The 25,135-nt window shown below is 38.7% G+C and overlaps 1 protein-coding gene across 1 annotated transcript in view; it reads right to left on the bottom strand.

Annotated features, from left to right (window-relative positions):
- The window catches only part of LOC128740553 (uncharacterized), an 87,618-nt gene that overhangs the window by 35,838 nt on the left and 26,645 nt on the right, over positions 1-25,135 (bottom strand). Inside the window, exons 4-6 of the mRNA XM_053836101.1 lie at positions 4,837-6,014; positions 4,437-4,735; positions 4,232-4,330 (exon numbers count right to left, since the gene is read on the bottom strand). Coding sequence (XP_053692076.1) covers positions 4,232-4,330; positions 4,437-4,735; positions 4,837-6,014 — 1,576 coding nt within the window. The remainder of the gene's footprint in view (positions 1-4,231; positions 4,331-4,436; positions 4,736-4,836; positions 6,015-25,135) is intronic.

The raw sequence follows: 25,135 nt of genomic DNA, 5'->3' as shown, positions 1-25,135 counted from the left end.
AAACCATTTGGCGGAAAATATTGTTTCGCGGAAAACCATGTTAGTAGCAAACGTTTCCTAGATGATTCAGGGCGAGCCGGCCGCAGGCAACGGCGAGTGTTCGCCGGTGACCCGCCGTCGGAAGCGCCGGCCACTGCGGGGGGGCAGCCCCCCTGCAGAGATCACATCTGTTTAGGTCTATTCGTTTTCCTAGGTCTACTGACCTCTAGTTAGTTTTCCCTAGTCCTCGCATCAATTTAACTTTCGTTGAATACAAAGCGGCGAAGCCGCGTTTTGCGGCTTCCAAACTGAATGAGCGGTGGTTCTCTGCCAAATAGTACTTTCGGCGAAAATTTTTTCCGCGAAACAGTACTTTCCGCAAAAATGTTTTCTGCGAAATGGTACTTTCCGCGAAAATGTTTTCCGCGAAATGGTTTTCCGCGAAACAGTGTATTCCGCGTTATGGTCATCCGCGAATTGGTTTTCCGCGAAATGGTATTCGGCGAAATGTTATACAATCAAGTGAATGTCTTCTAAGCAAGTTTCTTTTAATTATTGATTCAAATTCATCACAGTTGCAAACATACCTATTAAACGCTTGCCGAAATTAGCAACTGTTATCGGTAGAATCGAAAATATCTTTCGAACAAAAGACCATCAGTAAATTAAAGGTCAACTGGAACTTTTTCTGCTATTAAAAGAACTGCGAAACATTAAGAGCTATTTTTATATCCAAATCAAAAAAAAGCACCTTGAAGCCCAAATAAGAGTGAACTGCTTCGAAAGTGCCAAAATTCGGGCTAAATTAAGATAATACTAGAAGGAAACTTTTAGCGGCTTCGTTCATGCGCGTTCAGTCGCTATATTTTAAGTTGAGATTGAGATATCATATAGTTAAAAAGGTTTTTTTCCTGATTGGAGACTGGTTTCGCGATGGTTGGGGCTGCGAAAGTAGTAACAACAAGGCTCAGCAGGTTGTTGTTTGATATTTTGCGTGTCGAAAAGTGAATGTGTTTTCAGAACAAGTTCCACCTTCGTTAACCATTAGCAAAGGTATAAAATTCGGTCTAAAAATGGCAAATCAGTGCGAGACGCCGCCCGCGGAGCCCAGTCATATGTGTTTACCATTCGAGTCGCTCAAAAAGCGTTGTGGTCAAGTTAATCATCGCTAAATATATGTGATTATACAGTTCTTCGACAATCATGGGTTGAAAACAATGATTAGTCAGCTTCTACTTTAACTGCTTATTTCCGTTCTAATATTAAATTATTTTGTAAGGGGCTTTGTCTCGCTTTATAGGGATTACCGAAAAGAAGGCAGATTGACAAGTGTCGGGGTCAACAGGGAGAGCTGACAATAGGAGTAGACACAATCAATTTTCGAACAATAACAGATGTACAAGTGGCTGAAAGACAAAGGAGTCCCGAGTAAGATCGGGCACTCAGCTAGTATATATAAAAGTGAACGTGAGTATGTTTGTATATTTGTATGTTCCGTCATAACTCCAGAACGACTTTAACATTTTCGACCAAACTTGGTAAACAAGTTCCTTGAGGTAAGTGAATCGGAACTGGAGGGTTGACAAAAGGGATGTTTGTCACTATCAAGGGGGAAAGACCCAAATATGTAAAAGGGGTTGCGTTTCTCTTGCGTTTAGACCGTAGTTGTAGTTACGTAAGTGGCTGGGAGGCAAGAAGACTGGTGGCTATAGGGGGATTAGGAAGGGAGGTCCCGGGGAGAGATATATGAAAATGGCATCGTTTCTCTTCCATAATAGGGATTTTCAGAAAGCAAACAGATGCGAAATTGGCTACGTGACAAAAGGGGGAGCTGACTGGAAAGGTGCCAACAGGCGGGGAGGAACGTGCGTAAGAATGTATGTTCCGCCATAACTCCGGAACGCCTGGACGATTCTTCATCGAACTTGACACATATGTTTTTTTGACATAAAAGAATCAGCGCAAGGAAGTTGACAAAAAGAGAGGCGATCTCTTAGAAGGGAGGAGGAAGTTCTTTCATTTGAAACGATAGCAGTTGTAGGAGGATTACTGAAAGACGGAAATAGCGTAGCCATTGACAAGGGGGATGTTCCAAAACAAGAAGAGACCTTGTCTCTTTTTTAAGAATTACCGAAAAAAGAAAGATTTTCAAGTGACTGGGGGACAACAGGAGGGGGAGCTGACAAATGGTTAAAACATTGAAATGAAGAAAATGGGTTTTATTTCTTACATTATGAGAATTTTCGTTACAAAAACAGATGTACAAGTGGCTGAAAGCCAAAGGGGCCCCGAGTAAGATCTGCAATCAACTCGTAAACTTATAACACTACAGCATTTTTGACATTTCCTAAACACATCGCACGTTTTCTTTCTGCACGTTCATGGTAGAACTAAAGAAACGTGCGGAAAGTAAACGTGCGATGTATTTAGGGAATGTCAAAAATACTGTCCAAATATTCGGACGCCGTCCGCCATTATGGCTCGTAAAAAGCTGGATAACATTAAATCAAGTTTTTAGGAAACGTACCTTAGTGAGACTTATCATAACCGAAGCACTTCGGGTTCCAAAAGTCAAGACATCTAAAAATTAGGAACACAACATCTTGTGTCTATTCTTTGTCTCTGCGTGAACCCTTCAGGGTAGGTGAACTGATTTTTTTTAATTCGTCGTTTATAGCACAAGCCGTATAATTCGTATCATGATACACTCCTACATTAAAAACTGGATCTCAATTAAGGAAACAAAAACGAGCATTTTCTTATCAGTATCTTGTTTGTTGAGCAACTGGAGCATGCATGTACACATCAGAGGTTCCTTTCGCCATTAGGTGGATTAAATCGACGGTTTTCATTACTATTTTTAGAATTTTATGATCCACTACCATAAAAACTGGTTGTGCCATGAGGGGTTGTTGCTGGCGGTAGCTGAATGGGTTGTCTAAAAATAATAACCATTTCCGGTAGAACCAAAATAGCACTTCGAGATAGCAAAACAAAAAAGTCGTAAGTAAATTAAAGGGCAAGCAGCCAGCGCCAGTTTCGCGGTGGTTTTTTATTGGCATCAAATTCTTTCAGCTAGCCGATAGCTTCCTCTACGACGGGCTGAGTGTATCCGAGATTGCACAGAAAGCTCTGATTCCTGACATTCATTCAGTCATTCATTATCATAAATTAAAACAGCAATTCGAGCAACATCGTAAATTATGTTATTTCGTTGCGCTTCGAAAAGCAACATTCTCTAAAAATATGATCCGTGCAGATCATAAAATGTTCCCGTTTCGAGTTCATTTTGGTGATTATATTTGTTTCGTTTTCAAACTAGAATTTTAAGAAAAAACTAAGTTTAGCATAAAAAAAACAGTCTACAAGACATTTTTTACTCACTGACAATGTAGTTTAGAACTTTGTTACGTTAAATTAATCTCCCATGAAAAAACTTCCACGCAAACAACACCAAAGTTTATTAAGCTTTAAGGCCAGAGGCCTATGTCTTCGAGATATCTTAGGTTTATTCAACAAATCATGTCACTATGATGGAACCTCATTAAATAAATGTTGTAATAATTGCCCGCCCATTCTAAACCATTACGGTATAATAAATGAATAGATGATAGAGTAAATATGGGAATAACTTGAAATAAGCCAATTAAGTACTCTAAATGGTAACCATTCTAACCGGAAACCTTTGGTTCCCGGGGTTTGGGTCACTAATTGCGTTATGAATATAGAGTGTGGCTATTAGTGTCGTTTTTCATCCAACCGTAAAACTTCACACTGCTACCAACTATTTAATGCCGTGTGCCTTGAAACATCCGCCTGCGGTATCGACCAATACTAGCTTTTCGAGCTTTCCGATTAAAATAAAACGGAAGCACGTCCAGTCAAAGTTTTGATATTTTGCTGAAAATTTTATTTTTGGTTTCATCTCCGCCACAAATACTAAGGAGGGTTGAGATTTTATCATAATGGCTTAAATTTTCGATTCGATTCATAACACAGCGATTACACTACGGTAATAATAATATATTCGGATAAATATGGGGGAAATTGATCCCTCAATACTAGCGATGCGGCGGCGCATCCAATGCCTTTTTCTGTAAAGCTATTTCAAACTATTGAACCCGGATTGCCGGATGGTACATACAATGAAAGCCTACCCGTATGAATTAAACGATTTGTATTCAAATGGCCTTAGCGGGGACGGCGATGAAAACGTTGCCAAAGAGTGGCGAATTCCCACAACGATACTTACCTCGAGCTTGTATGCCTCGCACATTATCACATGGGCCACCTTGTCGTCGACATCTGCTATGATGATCCGGGCGTTTTTCGTTTTTAAATCCACCATGTACTGGAATGAATGAAATTTTTTTTGTAACAGTTTATTCGGTTTCTTGACAAATCAAAAATCTATTTGAGGGGTCTAAACTAGAGCATCAGCAAAAATCGATACCTACCCGATTCATTGCAGTTTCGCCATGATCGCGAGGAAATTTTTTATTCGAAATCAGCTCAATGTCATTTTCTTTCAGTAATGTTTCCATGTGTGAAATATATTCGGTTGATTTTTGGCCGTCTTCTGTGAGGGCGGCAACTCGGTTCCAGTTCAACTGTTTCAACAGTCTTGCATAAACATGCTCGTACTGTCGATTTTCGCCAATGGTGCGAAAAAAATACGGGTACGTGTCACGGTCCGAGAGGAAGGCTCCTTCCGCAGAATATGAGATAACCGCCATCCGAAAGTGCTTCGAAACACCTAGTATGAAATGGGGTGGAAAAAATTAAGTTTCAAATAAAGCAGCACACACTCAACTTAAAACAGTAGCTTTTGAATGATGGGGTTGATTTTTTACGCACCTGCTATCGGTTCAACGGTATCGCTACAGGCCGGTCCCAGAACGCCAATCATACGCTCTTGTCTGATGTAGTAATTGATGAATGTTTTCATTACGGTATCCGCACGACACTGGCCATCACTCTTCAGTATAATCAGACGATGATTGGGCAAAATGGTGCCATTGAGATTAACCGCCTGCTGAGCCATAACGGCCGCGGGCATGATACCCAGATAGGCCTTTCCCAGACCGGAGAGAGGAAAAATGCCACCAATGTAAATGTCTTCCTTGGCCTCACCTTTTGGTTTCCACTTATTCCAACGAGCCTCGTTAGCCGTCATCCATTCACATGCTATTTGGTTGTAATATTTCGCGACAGCGTGCTCGTCATACTCGAGATTTGTTTCGTCGCGAGCCGGCAGGATCTGCGCCTCGTATTTGTCATACAAATCGATAAGCGCTTGGATGTCTGATTTATCGAAATACACTCTCATCAGCGACTGGAGAGCATGCTGTGAAGTTTCGAACTCGTGAGCGTGATACTTAAGCAAAGGGGTTAGTTCGTATTTGCAGCCGGTGTTGTTGCTAACAATCATATCCTCACAACGTGGCATGGTAACAGCCACGTACTCTATCGTTTTGCTGTCGATTACTTCCGATGGGGTCCAGTGCAGAACCAGAAATTTCTTCGACATTTTTCGATCATTCCCATACTGACTCATTAGGTATTTGATACCTTGTTTAATTTTTCCTCCCAGCCAAATCACCTTCAGTTGAAATTTCATTTCGTTAATATGCTTCACTATGAACTTGGTATCCTCGTAATGTGGCGCCAATACTAGCGCACATTTTTTCCCCTGCAAACATTGCTCCGGAATAAACATTCCCGATCGATCGCAGTCAATCGAGCACCGCTTCTCGGCCCACTTTTTCAGCTCGACCAAAACGTTCTCCACCACCTCGAACTTCTTTATCAGCTCATAATAATCAGGGTCCTTTACATTCTCCTGGAACATCGTGTATGGATAGAGCATCGGAAAAGCGTCTTCCTTCCGGATCAGCGGCTTGGGGATGAACAAACCGAATCGACCGGGATGTGTTATGGCACCTGCTTCTTCGATTTCCGGTGGTATGATATGATAGTCGGACAGCATCCACACTTCCAAATCGATCGTCGGCTCCGGCCAGCTGGTGCCGTCCCTGTGGTGAGATGAAAACATAGAATAACATGAAAATACCGGAAATGGAAAAACATATAGAATAGAAAAGCCATTACGAGCTCACAACTGGACTGAATTCGAAATTTACTAAGCTAATTTATGATTAACAGTAGACGACGCATATTAAAACATTAAAGCTGGTAAGCAAACGCGACCTACGATACGACGGACGGGGCAACTTTTATTGCTACTAGTTATGCATAGTTTAATGCGGCGCAGCTTTATGGCACGCGACGTAGGACTGTGTGCGCATTTAACTACGACGCGACGGCAATAAACGCGGCGCGTCGTATCGTAGGTCGCGTTAACTCCGGCACCCCAAACACTAGTAGAAACTCCGCACACCTTACCGTCGTCACTGTTCTTTCTGCTGTTCTTCTGGTCGGTATTGATTGTTTTGTTTTGGTTTGAATGTGTTAATTAGACTAATGAAACCCAATGAAAGGCGACGCAAAGCCGATTGTGAGCTAGCCGGCAGTAAAAATTAACAAGATTTGTTTTTATTATCAGATTTCCATACTCCACTACGGATTAGCCATTGTAGTGAGAAGGTAGTTGATAACAAGTTGTGTAAAGAAAATTTTTAGCAAACTATTCCTGTTTGCAAGACACGTGAATTGTCTCTTTATGCACTATCTGTAATGCATCTCATGCATGTAATGCATCAACTACGTTAATTTTGCTTGTCTTGAATGCAATCTGATATAATTGGTTTGAGTCATTGCTTAATATGGGCGATTCTTACCATAAAAATGTGGCGCCTTATCATGGGCCTGGTTTTGGTTACAGACAAAGACTGTATGAAATTGCAACGAAACTAAAATAGATAGGCATTTTACGTCAAAGAACGAATTGAAGCACGGTAAGCTTTAAATTGATAAATAACAGCTATCAGTTTTTTCACACATTTCTAGGAGAAATTCGATAAAAACGCCGTGAGAAACCCTTACTTCATAGCTTTTTGCCTCTAAAAAATTACTAAATCTCATCAAGCAGGAGGTTTAAGACCAAGTTTCAGAACAAAATTTTCAGTTTTCAGCTTTCGAATGAAAGCAACCAAATTGAGCTAGCTGGCATAGTTTTTGTACCACAGCTAATTTAAGGCAAATAGAGTAAAAATGTTCAATAACTCTGTAACAATTAAGATTTGACCATATGCGTAGAAGGATTTTTTTCCGTCAAATATGATTCGTTCAAACATTTAGACTTATTTTCGTTTATTGAGACCATTCTATTAACGGAAAATCACGATGTTGGTAAGTAAAACCGTAATTTTACTTCAACTATAAATCTAGCAAAAGAGAACCGACCTGTATCGATGTGATCTTCACGAATTTCGGTGGCTAATAAACTTCCATACAAAACTTGATCTGCGCAAATTGAACATTCTACGTTAGGCCATTGCAAATTATTTTTAAAGTTTTTGACCCCCGGGCGGGGGGGGGGGAGCTCTTTTAAATTGGCTTGAAAATCGGGAAGCAAAAAAAATAATTTGTAGGATATGAGGTAATTTTTTTTATAAAATCAATTGTCTGTGGGCTCTACAGCCTGAAAAACTCGAAAAATGAGTGTACAAGTTGAGTAGACGTTTTTAGCACGAAACGGAAATGAGAATTTATTCAAACAATGCGATTTCCGAAAAACGTTCAAAAAAAATTTCTTTCGCTTTTGTCTTTTTTCGTAGATTTTTGCATGGAAAATAATAACATCTATCTATCTATATATATAAAAGTGAGCGTGAGTATGTTTGTATGTTTGTATGTTCCACCATAACTCCAAAACGCCTTGACCGATCTCCACCAAACTTGGTTCCTTGATATGAGAGAATCAGCACTGGGGGGTTGACTAAAGAGGGGCGGTTCATAACAGGGGGGGAGCTTAACTCCGAAATGTTAATAGGTAGGGGAGGGTTCCTTATAGAGGGGGAGGCCATAACTCCGAAACGACTTGACCGTTTTTCATCAAACTTGCCACACATGTTCCTTGACATAAGAGAATCAGCACTGTGGGGTCAACAAAAAGGGGGGAGGTTCCCTAATAGGTGGGAGAGGGTCCCTAATAGGGGGGAGGCCTTAACTCCGAAACGCCTTGACCGTTCTTCATCAAACTTGGCACGCATGTTCCTTGACATAAGGGAATCAGCACAGGGGGGTCAACAAAAATGTAGGGAGGTTCCCATACAAGTACAATAACAAAACTATTCATTTCCTATGGGTGGGGTGGCCATTGTTAAAAGCGGAAGGTGCAAATAGGAAAAATGGCTTTCTTTTTTTCTTTATAGGCTTTTATAGGGATTTCCGTAAAGAAAACAGATGTGCAGGTGGCCGGGTAGACAAAAGAGGAGGAGCTGACAAATGGGGAGGAACATCCGAAAATCATTATAAGCATTTCGGTTACAAAAACCGATGTAGAAGTGGCTGTGAGACAAAGGCTCCCCGAGTAAGATCGGGCACTCAGCTAGTATATATTAAAAGTAAGAATTGATTGTTTTCATGTTTAAACTTTTAAGCCCCATAGTTTTTTGCTCGATTAAAAAAATCTCTTGGTTCTTCTCACCCCCTTCCCCTTCTGTGGCCCAACATCGGAAGGACAACAACTTTATAAAATATTTGTAATGGCCTTACTAGCTTTTGAAAAAAGCATATATTTAAAAATACCTATAACTTCGGAAACGAAAGAGCTAACGACTTGATCCCTTCAAAGAAGATGTACGTTTTTAATGGATCTCAATATGCTCTGAAGGTGTGTTATAAGAAAAATAATTGCGCTATTGTTATAGTCATTTTGTCGCTTTGTACTGTTTTGGTTGTTGCATTTTTGGTGTTTTCCAGCGTCTTTTCACCGCATTTTTGTCGTCTTTCCTTCATCGTCTTATCACCTACTTGTGTCCATTTCTTTGTCATATTTCCGTCAACTTCTCACTGTGTTTTCCTTGCCTTTCTGTCGTTGATTTGCTGTCTTTTCGTTGTTCTTTCATCGCCTTATAGCTTTCTGTTTGTTATATTTTTTTTATTTTTATTTATAGTGGTTTTAACCCAGAGGGTCATTCACCATGTTTGTCATATTATCGTTGGCTTTTTGCGGTCTTTGTGTCTCTCATTGCCTTTTCTTCGTATCTTTCGTCTCTTTGTCCTCTTTCTGTCGCATTTTTGTTGTATTTTCATAGTCTTAGTGAGATATTTTTTGAGACTTTCGTTCTAACGTCTAGTTTTGGCATCTGTTGCATGTTTTCGGCGGCTTTTACCTTTTTTTGTTTTTTGTCTACATTCTTTCATCGTCTTTCTGACATGTAGTCGCCAGCTCTTCGTCGTTTTTGCCTGTTTCATTGTATGTTTGACGCTTTTTAAACACCTCTGTCTTTTTTTGTCGTATTTTAACGTCATTTCCATAGGATTTTTGTCGTCTTTTTGTCACGTTTTCATCGTATTTTTGCTACCTTTTATACCATGCGGTATCGAAATCCGTACACCTAATACAATTTGTTTGATTATATGTATTAAAAAGTCTAAATGCAAAATATTAATAATAGGCCTAGACCCGTGGTTTATTAGCATTACGTCAATGTCACAATATAGGTAGTAGGCCATCAAATACAAGTAATAAAAATTAAAACGTTAATGCCTATCAGATTTCCCTCTAAATTGGCTGTGTTGTTAGCAATTTGCTAAGAAAATAACTTCCAATAAAATGAAGTGTAAAGCGCACTTGAAGTGAATTTCCTATTTAAAATCCCGAAAATCAATTTGAACTAAAGGTGTTTATCGTTCTACAGCTTAATTTCATTCATTATGGCATTGAAATAATATTTATTCATCATAATTAGTACTGTACGGATTTTGATTCAGTTTTACTAGTTGAATCAAAATCCGTACACCTGTGCAGTATCCTTAGTGATCCAACTCTATTCTATGTTTTGCCAAACAAAATGGAAATAACTAAAACTAAATATATGTCGATAAACTGGAAGATGGCAATTACGATAATACATGGTGGATAATCCCTTAATAAAAGCATCGAGATAGTTTAAGTTCCAGTCACTACGATAAGAGCTACAATATTGTATCGGTACTCTCGAAATACCGGAGTCTTTTCTGCAATTTTTCAGCTTTCCGTATAATTTGCAACAAAAATCAAGAAAAATGTTATATATTGTTTATAAGTGAAGTTAATTTACTCTAAAATGTCAAAAAAGTTTGTTTCTAAGCCTAATATTTCCTGAGGCATAAGGAAAAGAATGTAAGAACATTTAACACAAACGAGGTTTTGTTACAAGTGGGATGGATAGTAGAGATGGTCGGGTAGCGGAAAATTTGCCCGAAACCCGCACCCATACCCGTACCCGCCTGGTTCGGGTCGGGTTCGGGTATTGAAAAAAATGATTTGCGGGTTCGGGTCGGGTACGGGTTCTTAATTTTTGTTTTTGAAACCGGGTACGGGTCGGGTCGGGTATCTCTATTGACCACATTTACATTAAAGATGGTCGGGTACCCGGGCCCGTCCCGTACCCGTCGGGTTGCGGTCGGGTTCGGGTATCAAAAATAATAAACTCGCGGGTTCGGGTCGGGTACGGGTTTTTAATTTTTTTCTAGATCGGGTACGGGTCGGGTTCGGGTATTCAAATTTTCATACCCGACCATCTCTAATGGATAGAGGCAATATTTAATCAGTACCAAACCTGATATTTCAACTTTCCGACCGAAAATGAACTTAAATGGCTTAAAAACAAAAAGATTGATTCCTTGTAGTGTTCCTACTGTGCGTGTGAACGACTCTTAGATGAGCAGCACTAAAATACAATGCGTCAACTATCGAGAAAAGCATATTTTTTAAAGCAATCAGTCAAATAAAGAAAAACAAATTAGCCACAAACTTTAAATTCATTTCGATCAAGCTTACACGGATTTAGATTCAAAATTATGCGGACCTTGATTGATTTTTAACATGGTGTACGGATTTTGAGTCACAGGTGTACGGATTTTGAATCAGGCATAAAAAAGTGTACGGATTTTGAATCAAGAGATGCACATTTTGATCTCGTTTTTTTATAACTAGGATTATTTTAGCTTCCTGTTATTCCAAATAACGTTAAAATGAGCATTATACTGTCAAAAGAAAACATGACGAATTGCTTATTACAATATCATAATTTTATATTGACCATTTAAAATTGTCTAGCTCTTAGGTGTACGGATTTCGATACGGCACGGTATCACTGACGGAATAGTGATCTTTTTATCACTCGTTCGTTCCGTTGTCTTGCAGCCATCTCTTCGTTGTCTTTTCTATGTATGTATTCTAATCGTCTTCATCGTTTTCTGAAGCCTTAAATGTCTAACCGAACACGAATTCCAGCTACTTGATTACAAGAAACGACCTAATTCGCTAGATTTTGAAGTTCTATCGCACCACAGATATCATATCAGGAACTGTCAAAATGTGGAAAGAAATCAAAACGAAAATATTCACGAAATACTCCAACCAGGAAAATATGCAAGTTCGTATTGACAGCGTGGTAGCTTCGTTTTAATACACTTCTTATTAGAGGACTCTAAGCTGTGCGTTTCTTTCTCTAATAAAGAATAAAGGTATGCTTTTCGTATTATTCATTTTCCGATCGATTAGTGTAAAAAAATATGAAAGTAGGGTAAAGAACCGGTTTTAAGCAGTCTAAGCGGGTCACTGATTGTTTTACCTTATTACAAGCGATGGGTTGACTAAGTGGGGGATATCAGCATACCAATCTTCTTGCTATCTTTAGTTCTTCAAGCTGTTACCATTGGAAGACACTATTGTTGTGCTAAACTTTTGATTTTCCGCTTTAAAAGTTGGAGCGGTGGAACTAATTTTGATCAGACCGAATATATTTTCACCCTCAAGGTGCTTTTTTAAGTAATCCCGAAATCTGAATTTTTTTACGTCCCCGTAAAAATCCCTCGAACTTTTCCCCCTATTCAGTAAGTTCGCGTTCCTATCCGCGACCTACTAATCGGCGTCTGATGCGTAATCGGCATAGCGTATCGGCATAGATGCGTGAAATGCCATCTGTCTAAATTGTTTATCGGGGCATACACTCACCGCCCCCTTTCGGCAAACGGTATTCGTCGTCTCTTTTATTCTCTAGTGTTCTTATGGGAAACTGCGAGTTTGACGTCTCACTCGCTGTTCATAAGGATGGTGGGAGAACAAAAGAGGTAAACATAGCAGTACGCACGTTCCGCCTCAGAACAGTGTTGTCAAAGCAAAATACCATTGAAACACATCGTTGCTTCATTAAATCACTGAGAAAATCTTCGAAAATTATTGAAAAAGCTGTCTTTTCTGTTGTTTTTAATAAAGAAAAATTAATTATGAACATACATTTCTCTTGAAAGTATCGAACCACGTTTTCACCATTGGAGGTTTCAGTTAATTTCAAACCTATAATTCTTATTTCCAGAACCGAAACAGTGTCTGAGTGTCTGAGTCAGTGTTTAGAGTGGTTGTAATCAGTGCTGAAAAATGTGATGGATTCGTTAGTAGCGAGGTGGCGATTGCCTTCAGCAGCTGAAAAATGTACGTTTTTGGACAACAATTTTTAATTCATCAAATTTCTTGTCGGAAACCCAGTAAATTGTGTTTGTGTGAATCAAATGTATGGTTAAGTGATTTGTGAAGATGATCCTATCAAAAGATTTTGAAAATATGAATAAAAAAGTGCATTTTCGGCTCATTTATTTTCAACTGATTAAAATAGATGACACTGCTTAACTAGTTCCTTACCCTAATTAAGAAACTATCAAGTTATTACCGCCTAGAAAAATTAAATGCAGCATTTGGTTGGCTGAATATAGCTGTCAAAAATGAAATGACATCTTATTTGGCACTTATATAAGTTTAACTAAAATTGCAAGAGTTACCTGAATCTACTGAACTGTAAACGATTTGGGTTCGGCATTCTCCAAATCGGCAAATTAAGTTTTACAACCAGCTGCAGTTAGGTACTGTAGTGCCAAGGATTATGCCGTTTTGAGATACATATAAGGAAACACAAAGTATTTTGACGGTCGATTTATTTTATTGTCGAAAGCCGTACCATTATTGAGTATGACACTGTTGTATAATATAACAATCAATCGTACTGAAGCGATACGCTCTTGCGAGTGCTGCCTTGGGGCGAACCTGTTCGTCCACTTCTTAACGAACATCGATGAGCCATTACACGTTTTTTCGAGCTGGTAAGTAGAAGGATATAACCAGGATAAAAAAATGATTCCGTTACACGCAGATTTTTCCCAAGTCATGGAGCTTTTTCAACAATCAGTCAATGATCAGCTCCTCGCCCCTATATGCAACTCATACGTGGGAAAAGTACTGTAGCTCAAAGAAAGTGAACGTGGCCACTTCAAGGCTGTTCACTTGCAGCAACAAAGTGGAAAGCGAAAACAGCTCGCCGGCAGTCATTATTTCGAGGATGAATTGCACCGGCTTCACAGCAGCGCTGCGCAGCGAGATGCTTGCAATTTAGTCTAATGGTAGCATTAAATTCATTTGCGAAATAGTAAAATGAAATGTTGGATGCTTAATGGAAGACGACTGTACTTAGCATGTCGGTAAACGGTTGAACCTGCTTGTTCTGGGACATTTTGGAGAAATGAGAAATTAAAATTCTGTAAGGTGGGTTTTCTGGGCAGTTAACTTCAGTTTTAGCCACTTGGTTTAAATACCAGTTAATGTGGTGGAGATAGAGTGGAAAACTCCAAAATACAGTTAGCATGTACTTAGTCCAAATTTATTACAACGTCAAATCTGTCAATAATGGAAAATTAACGGGAGGTAATGATTTTTCGAGAATCAACATATAAACAACCATTTATTCTACGTCTAGCACATTAAAGACTACTAACTGATAAGGTCAGAAACTTGTAACGATTGTTTACGTTCCGAGCTTCGCAAACACGTGTATCACACATTCGATACCCGGAAATATGCTGTAATCGAATTTTACATTATTTGGGGTTGCCAATGTTCATGATAACGCACGCAGAACATTATATTGATCGATGCTGTTTGCCTGCGAATTTGTTCCGGTTTTGATTTCTTCTGCTTGTACATATTTTCAACACAATCCTGACGCCACAAATTGAACATCGCCTCTCGAAACACCCGGCTATGTTGTCACATTATGCTCTCGTTTTTTTGCAGCAAAATTCCAGATAATCGTTCGTTTACCTCCTCATGTCGATTTTGTTTTTGATGAGGTTTGCATCCTCAGCGAAATTCCGTTCCGTCGTCGGTTTAAGCCGTTTCGACACTTATGTGTCGCAATTTCGTTTATTGTGTAAATGTACACTCTGTCAAAACAGTAACTGGAAATTGTAAATATAACACAAAATGTTCAATTAATCATCAATATTTATTTTGTTACTCTCATGCCTTTGATGTTCGCTGTGATGAAATACACAATTGCCACAATGTTGTTTGTTACGAACTTCAAAACACTTTTGCTAGGTGATTTTCAACATAGCCTTCAGCGAAATCTTGTTTATATTCCCAGTCGTGTCGAAACGCGAGTCCACGGAGTGGCAATGTTAGTCTGGAGAACATCAGGAGGAACGCTACCGTGGCTACCGTTGTTGAAGGACGATTTTCGAGCACATTTTTCTTGCCTTTGTTGATGTTTTCATGGGATTCGCAGTCATGTTCGCAGTCATCCGAATCGGACATACATAGCTTTAACCTGTGAGCTTTAACCTCCTTTGAATACTTTGTGTAAATCGAAAAACTTGTGCTATTGTTCAAATTGTTTGCAACAGCTTCAATGATTTCAAGAGAGAAATTCTGTTTGTAAGATTGATTGTGAAAACTGATGACGCATCTACTGATATGTATTGAGTCAACCAACTGGTTGACGAACTACGTTCAAATCATTCATCTCATTCAATGCTGCGCATCACGTAATAAAATTAAAAAATTTCGCACATTGTAGAACGACACAATAAAGAATGTATTTTTCAAGTGAATTCTCAAGCTCGAATCACAATCAGTTAAGAAGCTTATATTAAGAAAGTTCCCTGAATATTTTAGGATCAAAATTGTGCATTCTTGATTAAATTGTTTACAAAACACTTAACTATCATAGACAAATTAAAGTTACCAATATTCAAACCAGGGATGGTTCGATCAGTTTGACTCAATTTTGATTCATTTGACAGTACCGTCTCAGGCGAGCCAAATATGACAATGTTATATATGGGACATTTGTAGAACTAGTTCTAATCTACAAATTTTCAGAACAAAGTTTTGCTGTACCTTTTGCAGTGACGGTCCTACAACGCTAGTAACTCATCAGTGACTAAATGAACGTTCATTTAGTCACTAATAAGATACTAGCATTGTAGCGCCGTAACTACAAAAGATACAGCAAAACTTTATTCATCAAAATTATAGATAATAACCTGTTCTCCAAATGTCCCATATTTAACTTTGTCATATTTGTCCGCGTTAAGATGGTACTGCCAAATGAATCAAAATTGAGTCAAAGTGATCGAACCATCCCTGATTCAAACTTTAAAGCAAAAATAAACTTACTTTATTTCTGCAATTTTTAGCAGTTGAAGTATGCTGAATCTATTTTTAAAGATTAAATATTTTCAAGAACAATAAATTTCAACATTAGTGTTGAACATTAGTCGTAGTCGGTTGTGTTTCAGGATAGTCGTGGCTCTCCTCGCAAAAACTATTGTCGTTGTGTGACTGAAGAAATGGTCAGGTTTCATATTTCCCAAGCCCGAGTCCGAAGCTTTTTGATCACTTCTTTAGATTTATTTTTTCCACGATTTCCCAACTTCCCAAGCACGAACACATGCATACACTGACTTACTACTGTAAATCATTTTTCATGCCTTGACGTTTGCAGTTCATGTATATAGATACTGAAATCTGCCCAAGTTAGAAGAGGGGCGTAGCAATACAATATGGCATACCAGCACAAAATTGATTTTATTTATTTATTTACTAGCTGACCCGACAAATTTTGTATTACCACAAATTAAACTGTACTGTACATAAATCGTGAATTTCGGATAACATTTGTCACAATCTCGAATTTTGCAATTTTCTGAGGAGTGCAACCTTAGTTGATTTATTTTGGCAGTTACGTGGCTATGAAAGCATGGGTAGTTCAATATGCAAATTTTCAATTTTTCCCCGAAGTAAAGTAGAAAATAACTTTCCCCATTGCCAGCCAAATAAAATAAAGCGGATCATTTCGCGGAAAACCTTTACGCGGAATGTACCATTTCAGGAAAAACCTTTTCGCGGAAAGTACCATTTCACAGGGGTAATTCTCTCCTTACTCGCTGCCGCTCGTTCGGACCCAACTGAAGGAAAGTAATAGAGGTCGGTAGACCTAGGAAAACAAGTAAACTTAGACAGAAATTATGCGGTGCTGCCCCCACCCGCAGTGGTCGGCGCTTCCGACGGCGGATTGTCGGCAGAGCTGCCACAAATACAAATATTTGTGCATGCATAAATTTGGGATCCATCAATTATTTCAGTTGCTGTAATTTCTGGCTCTACTAATGTTCCTGAATTTTAAAGTAGTACATAAACTATTTATGTTATTTAAAAGATTAGATCGAGAAAATTAAATACTCCGGAGAAAACGGTAGGGTCCCAAATTTATGCATGCACAAATATCTGTATTTATGGCAGCTCTGATTGTCGGCAACACTCGCGGCCTGCGTATTATTTGTAAGAGAGTCTTCCCCCCTACAACAGGAGTGAGGGGTCTCAAACCATCATAAAATAAATTCATGCTTCCAAAATCCCCCACATGCCAAATTTGGTTCCATTTGCTTGATTATGACTCGAGTTATGAGAAAATTTGTATTTCATTTGTATGCGAGCCCCCCTCTTAGAGGAAGGAGAGGTTTATATATACCATAAAACAAATTACTGCCTCCAAAAAAACCCACATGCCAATTTTTGTTTCATTTGCTTGATAAGATCGAGTTATGATGAAATTTGTATTTCATTTGTATGAAAGTTTCCCTTATAAAAGGGGAAAGGGTTTCTAATTAACGGGTCGAGTTATAAGAAAAATTGTATATCATCTATATGGTAGCTCCCTTCTTAGAGAGGAAGAGGTCTCTATACATCGTAGAAAAAATTACTGCCTCCGAAAACCCCCCCATGTCAAATTTGGTTCCATTTGCTTGATTAGTTCTCGAGTTATGCAGAAATTGGTGTTTTATTTGTATGGGAGCCCCCACTCTTAGGAGAAGAGGTGTCTTAAACCATCATAAGAACCTTCCCCGGCCCCAAAAACCCCTGCATACAAATTTTCACGCCGATTGGTTCAGGCTGTGAACCATTTCGCGAAATTTTTAAATTCTACGTTAAAATTTGACAGTTCGATAGTTATTTCACCTCTGTCGAAGCATTGTTATTTTTGACAGTTCGACGCTTATTCTGATAGCCAATGAGATATGCACAGGTGAGGAAGCTTCGATGTGTTTCACTGATTTTACCTTGGATTTTTTACCAATGCATGGACGCTTATCGTATAACGAATTTGTTTATTGAACCCGGGTTGAAATGAGATGAATTTTATCTATCAAATAGGAGCAAATGAACATCAAAAATTCATCAAGTTCCAACCCGGACTGAATAAACAAATTCGCTATTACAGAAACATATCATTATCCTCACCTTATATGCTCTCATTGAGCAAAACAACTATCAATCTGTCAAAATTTGAAATGGCTCGCATTCTGAACTGATTTTAACCATTCGAGGAGAAATAACTATCAAACTGTTAAATTTTAACGAAAAAGAACGCGAACAGCCTCAGTAGTTTACGAGTTTATAAGTAACACACACTAATACAGACAGAAATTCATTTCTATAGGTATAGGTATAGTAGAATTAAACAAAAAAATTTCTTCGACTTTCGTTGATTTGTGTATAGAAAAATTGGTAATCGTCCGATACAAATATCTCTGAAGTGTATTGAGGATTGAATGAGTTATAAGCATGAAAAATGTTACCACTTTGATACTCACATACAACTCAAATTAGCAAAAGTTTTCCACGAAGCGAGAATTTCTTAATACTTAATTATTTTCAATTTTTTAGTTTGATGACGTCTTCTTTAACCAATCACCAAACGAGGATTTCTAATTAGGCAATGTTTCATTATTTTCAATTATTTATAATGCACGCTAATGAATCAACAATTTTCTTTATTTGGGTCTACGCGTAGAAGATTTTCTTATCGATTGATGCAAAAATATTGAAAATCTATCATGCAACTGCTATTTTATTAGCGTTCAAAATTAATATTGCAAATCGAGCGAGAAGCAAATGATGCCTACTTTCACGGTAGCGAGTATGAGAAGCATAGCATCCAACGCTTACGCCACTCACGCAAGCGTACGACTAACAGCCGCCGTTGCCGTTTGCAGACATTCTGCTACCTACACACTCGCGAACGCACAGCCTCGTAGCTTTGATATGCACAGCCCGCTCACGAGGCAAAAAACACACTGGCGTGCCCTAGCGGCACAGTGGGATACATAGTTTACATTACTTTTTTCATTCTTCTTTATCTGACCTTCTCACGCGGACGGGAGTGCGACCACTCGCGAGTAATCGGTATCAGCTGCTTGGGCTGCAACGGCGAGCGAGAGCGACGACCGTGGCTGTTAGCTAAATACACACTCGCAAGTGAAGTGGCACACCGATTCTGGTTCGACTTAACAAGCTGTCACTATTCAAATCCGACTTAATAGTGGTACAGCGACAATGACGTCACCGTGGTTCCCACGGGAAGGAATCCATCCAATGCCCCGGGGCTAAGGCAGATTGAGGAACTAGCTCCGTAATTGTCCTGTCCTGTCGTATAATAATTTTATTCTAAGAAGAGTTTCGCGTCTGAATATTTTCGTGTTCAACCTTTATTACACTGCGAAAAGTTTGACGAAAGTTCAACGACGGAAGTGAAGGTACGAGTCATCGCAAAGATGTAAGTATCGTAAGTAAAAACAATCGTCTTCCTTTAAAAGATAATAAAGGAAACTTCGAATCCGACTGCTGTCAGTCATAAGGAAGACATCGATTAACTGTTGAGCACACATACGTTTACCTTCCATAAAGGTATCTTGTTGCAATTTTGTTCAAAAGCGTTCGATGCTTCAGATCGAATGCAACTTCTGATAACCGTTTTAATTTTGTCGTAAATTCTTCCCAATCGCGTCACGACGCGACGCGACGGGTTAAAAGGTTCAACACTGACAAGAACGTATGGCACCGCTAAGTGTATTATTGCACATTTAAGCAGGTAATTCATACATGGTTTTGAAAGGCACAGTCATTTGCGCCGAAAACCTGTGCCATAGTCAGTAATCCTTTGCACGTCACGTACCCTCCTGTAATAATGTGAATAAAGCGAGAATGGTGGTAACAGGACAAGTTATAATTACGTTGCTACATTACGTAGCGGTTCCACTGATGTCTTAAATAAATTGTACTTTCTCGATCATTGTGATCTCAAGAGCCTCAAGGACGGGAGCAGAGGAAAAGTTTCATCGCGGGAAAAGGAATTCACGCTAATGATTGCTTAACAGGTAATTTATGTTTTTGTTTTAAATAATTTTAATGATGCAATAATAATCACAGTTTGTATCGAACAGATAATCAAGGGCATTCAACCACAATGTGAAGTAGCAACGAAAGGTAATGTGTAAGTGGTTTCTCTTCATTAATCATTATCACATGCTGATCGAATTGAAGCGGGTCTATCGCGTGAAAGAGTGAAGATTACTTTACCTACCATTGAATATTCTGGAAGGAATTACTGTTATGGATTTAGTGAATACCAATAATATAAAAATAAATGTGGAAGAGTTTCACAAATTAGTGATGTCAAAAATGTATGTCTCCTGAAGCCTGTTCCAATCAGAGTCAATGATTAAATATTAATTAGGGGAAAGAATGTTACCAGAACCAGTAAAACAAAGAAATCTTGACAACAATTATTAAAACTACAGGAAAGTAATGTGATCAAACTTTTACTTTTCATTAATTCAGCCAAGCTTATTGCATTTTGCCAAACATTCATCATCATACCATTGATCCCAGAGTACTTTCCATTTTCACTAAGTCACGATGAATAAGCCAAATTCAGTCTGATTACCAATTATAGCAGTAAAATATTCCCAAAAAAAACTATGTTACTGATTTCTCTTAGCGGGACTCCACTTAGACGTAGACTCTAGTTACAATAACGCACTTGAGTCTATCGTACTAAAACTGGTGCATCGGATGGAAAGCGTCCGACCGACGGACCGACTGGTGCCTCAGCTGTGCAGCCAGTTAAACTTTATTATTTTTTTATTCTTGTTTATTTCCCGTCGGCATCTGTCCGTCACTATTGTGCCAATTACCGACGCCCGGGGAGGCCAGTCTATCCATAGTCCAGGACCATACTAACCCAACTACCGACGACAACGACGACGACTCGTTGACTAGCAGACCGGCACCGCACTGAACCGACTTCACTTCCTCGTACGGATAGAAGGCGTGACCCAGAGATTTTTTACGAATTGAATTTATGCCACCAACAACGTTAGGTCATTGACAGCACAGTTTCCGCAATGCGTCGTCTTGTATAGCCGCTACTCTCAGGCGTACCCCTCGCAAGTTGGACCCATTTGCGTTTCCGCCGAAATTGAATTTTTCATTGAAATTAGAGACTAATTTTTATCTATATTTTCATATAACTGAATGAAATCAACGTTAGTCTGAATAATATTCAAGGAGCAACCAAACTGTCTGTAACATCACCCATTTTTCTCGGTTCGTTGATTAGGGAAAGGAAGGAAATTGTCACGAACGGCAAATCCAACTTTAAATAGACGTTTACTTTAGTTTGTAAAACCCTACCTTAGAACGATGAACTGCCTGATAATACAAAACGGACAGCTACAGACAGCTAGATTACACCTTTGCTTCCCATTCGAATTAACACGATGATTTTTTTGCAGTAGAACTCATCGTTGGACGGTGGCTAATTTATCTCGTTTACACTATCTGATTTGTCGGTTTCTTGCTTCGTTTATCGTAATTAACAATCAGATTAGCGTGAAAGGAACTTTCAAACTTTAAGACTATCTGATTTATTCATTGTGAATGCAGTTGAAAACAGTTTGCCAAATTAGATAGTCTAAACGAGCTTCAACTAATTGAAAGTAACATAGATTAATTAAAGTATTGGCTATTTGGAAAATGAAAGACAGAGAAAATTTGAAATGTATAAATATTCAAATTGATGTCCATAAGCAATAATTCTTAATAAATTATTGCGTATGGACTTAATGGAATTGAACCTTCACTATCTAGTTCCCAACTACTTAATTGCATCTATTAAGTTAAAATTTTTAAAAAATTCGTGTAAACTAAAAAAAATTTCCCGCTAGAGGACTAAAAGTTGGCCCAAATTATAACTAATTATCCTATATTTCATTTTCGCAACTTGTCTTTCTGTTTTTTATATGACAGACTTTATAGCCAGCTGTTAGAAGTACAGGACAATTGTTGGGCTAGCGCAACGATCCTATTGATTCTTACAGCCTCGTACCTTGAGGCCAATTGGGCGACCCAACTAGCACAGTTTATTTCGATAATATCCAATGAAAAAACTCTTTCATCAACTTCTGAGGTAGAATGAAAGTTTTAAATTTTGAAATGAGCAAAGGAGTCTTTCCTTTACTCATATTCGAGATTCTACCGAGACGCTAAGAGGAATAATTCGTTTTATATTTTCAAATTCCATTTGTGCATGTTGTATGTACCAACAAAAACAAAACGTCACCTGCAGCGATTCGTTGCTGCTGGCAAATCATTTGCATAAAAGAAAATAAATATTACGTACTAGAATTGGCTACACAGGTAGTGCAGCAAATATTTCTGTAGATCAGTGAGTAAACAAACAATTTAAAAAAATCATTCAACATTTTACTGCGTGGACTGATTGAAACGTTCACTGTGATGAGCAAAAAAAGACGGAAAATGGACAAAGCATGAATGAATCGATGGCTACCGACATATTTACCGACAAATCCGACGTTCCGACATACGGTGAGTGACACAGTGTGTAAAAGTACGGTTGTGTACTGCTGCACTCGTAAAGCGGCAAAGCTAAGCGCAGATTTGTTATACGTCAGCGTGTGGCACAGTTTTAACAGCGTTGAAAGCCAAAATTACGGTTGGAAAATAAACGAAAACAAAAATGTTAAGAGTAAGTGTCCTCATTGCTGTAGCATTGAATTCAATTGTCCACAGCATTGCGGATTTTACTATAACACGGTCATGCAAATAATTCTGTTCAATAGGAAGAAAATCGTAGCATCATAGATAAATTTTTTTGTATGCCAGAAGTCACTGGGTTCAAAAATATTACTGCGTCAGTCACGAAGATTGTCTTTTGTAGCTGGCCCCGATTGCTGTCACAGTTTACGGATTGCTCATACCCATTGATTGGGCTGGGTTGTAAGTCTGTGATCCAATTAGGTACTACATGGTTAATAAAACCAAAAACCTTCTTGGGATAAAGTTTCCATACAGAGTCCGGAGTTAATAGGTAGCTTCCGGAGAAACTGTACCTGGAAGACGCAAGAGCTCCACAGGAGCAGAGCAAGTTCGCTGATCTTCCTAGTTCTAAATCGCCAGTTCTCTTTAAATGGTAAAGAATGGGACAATGTCCGGCGAGGAGTCCCGTAATTGTGCACAGTTTCCTACGCGTTAAGGTAAGTAGTTTTTTAACTACTGTAGGGTCTGGGTAGATAAACTGTTTAGCTTGTGTACAGCCCTGCGCTTGATATCAACTGGATGCTATTCCCAAGTCAGTAATTCGCTTTTGACAGCGGATACGGATGTACCCAAAAACGGTTCGGGACCAATGAACTGATGAGCAGATCCTTGTCTCGCTAGGTTATCAGCAGCCTCGATTCCGCAGTGTCCAGGCACCCAGGATTATGAAACATTGTTCTGCCGAGAGAGCTCGCTTAGGGTTGTGCTGCACTCCCAAACTAAATTGGATGCGCATTTGATGGACTTGAGAGCCTGGCTATCCGTATAGACTCCGATTTTCGCATGCCTATACTTTCATTTTAGATATATCTTAGCGCAGCTGTAATTTGCATATACTTCCGCTTGAAAACCGGTGAGCCATTTGCTCAGTGGAAGAGCTTTATTCCGGGTCCATAGCCTCCGGAACCTGTGCAAGTCGCAATTTTTGATCATCTGTAAAGAAGCAGATGGTACCGGATGAAAGAACAGACCCTCCATTGCACTATACTGTGCGATCAGTATCAATTACACTATACGGAACATCCATGTTAGGCCGAGCCTCCATCCAGTCAGAGATTGTCGTTACTAGGGACGCCACTATGGTTGAAAAAGCAAAAATTCCAGACAAAAATCAATATCTCGAAAACCATTGGCTCTACATATTTCATGTATTCAGAAGATTTTGTTTAGAAAAAATGACCTATCTTTTGGTAAAGTTAGTCATTAGGGTGGTTCACTTTTACTCGTTATAAATTTTTTAACTTTTTAGTCTTGCGATATAGAGCAATACTTTCTACTACAAAGTTGTAAATAATTTATTTTGCAGAAACTTTGCTGAAGGAACAAAAATTGTATCTCATCTCTGTATCGCTACAACGAATTTTCTAGATTAAGTCAGGGTTCACAGTTTTTCGATGGGTTTTCTGTTAATTTTCCGCAACGTATTAAAATCCGTATGCACTGTATTTGGGCCTTTAGGAACCACTCCCTTTTGTCCACCATCCTCTACTGATAATGGAACCTATAAGTCAAGTTTGTTAAAGAGCGGCCCAACCGTTCCGGAATTATGGCGGTGCATACGATTTCCTCTGGACCACCCCTGGAAGGCAAAATCCAGCAATTTGCAGTTTTTAGCAATAACAAACCAAACTAATCATTGGTTATCTGAGCTTCTTAGTAGGAGAATCTTCTTTTTTCAACTAGACGAGCTTCTGCCAGAAGAGACACCACTTTGCAAACAAGCCATTGATTTACTCAGATGGCCGAATTACTCGATCATAAGGGCTTTACGATTCAATAGCTAAGTTTGCACGTGCGATGAGTGACGAAAAACATAAATATGGTCACCGAACCAACCGAAGGTCGCAAGTGTTTTCGAACACCCGCTGCGCTGCTGACGCCCAGTGCTGTCAACAAAAACATGTCAGATTTTAGAAAGCAAACAATAGAACTTCTCATCGTGCCTTCTAGGAAAAAACATCGTACTTCCTTAAGAGGAAAACGTGAAATCTTTCAACAAATTAGAATCATGTCTCTGAAAGCTGGCTTTTTGTATTTTTCGTGAAAAGCCTTTCGGGATCTTTCCTTTTGAAATTATTTTTTTCATGTCGTTTGCAGTTTTTTCTTCCATGCTTATAAATCGTGATTCTCCGGTTAAATGTTCAAAATTTGAAATCCTTTTCATAGAAAATCCGTAGGGTGTTTTACAGTCATCTACCGAAATATCTTATAACAAGGTACCTAATATATTTTCCAATATAAACAACAATTTAGCGTCAAATAAAGATACGTTGATATTTACAAATAAATTACTAAATACATAGTTAGTAATCGCACGAAGCGAGCCCGCGTTGTTGCTCTAGGGAAAATCGCGCGAAACTCCATCACATATTAGAACTCTGATGGAAAAGATAGCATCGAAAACAGAATACATACACGTGTATGTGATGTTCACGAAACCCATTTTAGACCATCTTCGATTCTTAACCTACTACATCCATAAAAATATGATCCACGATGACGTGCGAAATTGTTTTTATGTTGTTAGCCTCTCGTTAGCTGATTGAGTGAGGCAAGAACGATTTGTCGAGAATTTTGTGCTGGTCGGATGAACATTTGCTGTCCTAAATCGACAAAATGTAATGTTATTTATACACTTGATAAACTGAAATAAAAGCTGGCAATGACATTATTGAACATTTTCCTAAAAATTTTGTACCTGGCTATATTATCCAATTGTAGTTTTTCTTTGTTTTTTTGACTTTATTTTCT

Source organism: Sabethes cyaneus, chromosome 3 (assembly GCF_943734655.1).
Source record: "Sabethes cyaneus chromosome 3, idSabCyanKW18_F2, whole genome shotgun sequence".
NCBI lineage: Eukaryota > Metazoa > Arthropoda > Insecta > Diptera > Culicidae > Sabethes > Sabethes cyaneus.
This window is presented reverse-complemented; position numbering and strand designations above follow the sequence as displayed.